Source organism: Manacus vitellinus, unplaced genomic scaffold (assembly GCF_001715985.3).
Source record: "Manacus vitellinus isolate BGI_N305 unplaced genomic scaffold, ASM171598v3 scaffold_11_pilon, whole genome shotgun sequence".
Lineage (NCBI taxonomy): Eukaryota > Metazoa > Chordata > Aves > Passeriformes > Pipridae > Manacus > Manacus vitellinus.
The window spans coordinates 2566275-2568858 of NW_021938895.1; the positions used below are offsets into that span (position 1 = coordinate 2566275).

At 43.9% G+C, this 2584-nt stretch overlaps 1 protein-coding gene across 1 annotated transcript in view; it reads right to left on the reverse strand.

Annotated features, from left to right (window-relative positions):
• Window positions 1–2077: 2077 nt before the first annotated feature.
• Window positions 2078–2584, reverse strand: part of LOC103753648 (taste receptor type 2 member 114) — a 2154-nt gene continuing 1647 nt past the window's right edge. The window contains exon 3 of the mRNA XM_008919373.3: window positions 2078–2574. Within this exon, the coding sequence (XP_008917621.3) occupies window positions 2078–2574 (497 nt within the window). The remainder of the gene's footprint in view (window positions 2575–2584) is intronic.

Here is a 2584-nt window from a genome sequence, read left to right on the forward strand (position 1 = left end):
TGTGGTTTGCTGGGGCTGCCTTGTTTTGTGTGGTGCTGACATTGGCAAGATGCTGGTTTTGCCTGCTGCGTGTTGTGGTATGTGAGGTTGTGAGGGATGATGTTGCATGGGAAGTAGGGAATCAGATGGGTCTTCCAGGGTCTTGTTGTGAAATCAATTGGAACTGTCCTGTTAAAGGGCACAGTGCACAAGGAACATGAGGGAAAGAAGAAAGGTGTGTTGGTGCCTGCCCTTTCAAGGCCTTTCAGTGGGGAGATGTGTCCAGATGAGATTTTTAAGATCTGCCTTAGGGCCTTAACTGGTGAGAGAAATGACCAATTCAGGTTCTGCTCAGTTCATGCTGGAACTATTTCATGTTTAGAGGACCTGCTGTGGAGGTTGGACCTTGGGCAGCTGCCAGCCCCTCCCAAGCTGCTCCTTCAAACTCACCCATACACAGGGCTGGGCTGAAAAATAGGATGGAAAACTCATGGGTCAAGATAAAGGCATGGAGATCATTCACCAATTACTGTCCTGGAGAAAACTGACTTGACTTGGGGAAAATGAATTCAATTTATTTCCTATTGAAAATAGAGTAGAATGATGAGGAACAAACACAAAGCTAGAACCTTTGTGTCCACCCCCCATTCATCCCAGGCTCAACTTCACTCTTTCATTTCCAGCTTTTCCACCTCCTCTCCCACAGCAGCACAAGGGAAAGCAGAATGGGGATTGCAGTCTGTTCATAATGAGTTTTCTCCCCCACTCCTTCCTCCTCTCACTGCTCCCCTGATCCAGCACAAAACCCACTTTCCCTGGTGTTCTACTGAGCCAGACTCCATGCAGAAGAGTCAATCTCAACTGCAAGTAAAAGCAGAGCAGGAGAGCAGTCACACAGAGCAGGGCAATCCTGTTCTTACAGGAAGTGGAGCAGAGAGGACCCTCAGGTCTGGTGTGGGCAGTGGGCTCTGCACCCACCTGTGCCCCCCATGGCCATTTCTGCATCACTGTTTGTGTGTCAGTGACCACCTGTGGAGAGTGACAGGGATCAACGTGTTCACACATCAGTTATCAACCACTGCCCAACAGTGATACAGCTCATCATATTACACTAGGACAGGACCATAGCAGCAAGAAATGTAAACAAAACACAGGTCCACAGGTCCCTGGGTGTGGCTGGGCTTAATTTCTGATTTTAGCCTTCAACACTGTAAATCTCATCACATTCAGTAAAAACTTTCATGATCACAGATTCAGAAATAGTGCATTTTATTGCAGAAATACAAGTTTGGAATTGCCATTGATAAATGCAGTTACTGGATTAGCACTAAATATTTTTTTAAAAAAACAAACAATGGTTGGTAATTCATTAAGCTTTACCATCAGTTAAGGCTAGAAACCCGACTTCACCAGGGCACAATGTGACAGAGCTGGAGGAGCAAATCTTACCAAAGAGGCATCCCTGCTTTTGGGGCAGAGAGTGAAGCAATCCCATTGACTCATCTACAGAGTGGGGTCGTATTGCCATCCTCTGCCATGGAGGATTTCAAATGCCAAATTCATACTTTTGGGAGAAGTGGAGGTGAGAGTCAAGTCCTGAATGGTAGGGACCAGGCATCTTATATACAAATGAGGGTTATCAAGAGTTTTGATTAGAAAGAGCCTTGCACAAGGGCTGAACAGAGCAGTGTTAGTATCACTCCATCATCTGCCTGGCTCAGGCAGAAGTCAGGGGCCTCTGCTGGATAATCTCTCCAGCAGATTATGCACACATTGATTCCTCCACCACATATCTCAGGGATTTATGCCTCCTTCTTACAGTCAGGGCTAAATGACTTTGTTAATAACAATAATAGAACTCAAAGGTTTATCTAAATCAAATCAGAATAATCATTTTTTACACACCATAATATAGTTCAGTAAATGTAAATGAAGTTTTCTTTAGTTAGATCCAGAAGAGTGAATATCTATATCATCTCCTATAGCTGGAAAGTTCCTTTAGAGATTAAATGACCTGGTTTCATTAGAGATTAACTGCTCTGTTGATCTTAAGGGAAAGATCAACATTTTCCAAAGGCTCCAGCTTTTCTTGCAGTTCCTACCTCATGCAAAGCTTCCTACAAAGCAGAATCCTTAGCAGTGTGTTTTCCAGTTTGGGATTGCTGAAAATCAGAATCAGGGAATGAACACCCGGAAAGGCATACAGATACATGAATACAAGAAACATCATGGCATTTTCAGTCTTAGACGGAAAAATTATTGTCAAGATCAGACATATAAAGTTGATGCTGTACATTATGAAGAAGGAGAGAATGGATTTCATGGCTTTGATGTGGGCATCCATGCTGAGGTCCTTCGTGGAGTTTGTCTGCATGTTGCGTTTGTGTCTCCAGAGGGAAAAGAGAAGGAGAAGGGCAGAGGCGATGACTGCCAGGAACGAAGCAGTATATCCGAAGCCAGTGATGAAAGAAATATGGAACAAATGTTTCTCCATTTTGATACTTTCTTCCCAAAAATTTCCTGGACAGGTGAAATTGCGGTCCTTAGTGTGGAATTTTTCAGCGATATCATAGGCAAGGATGCTGATAGCTAAGGCTAAAAGCAC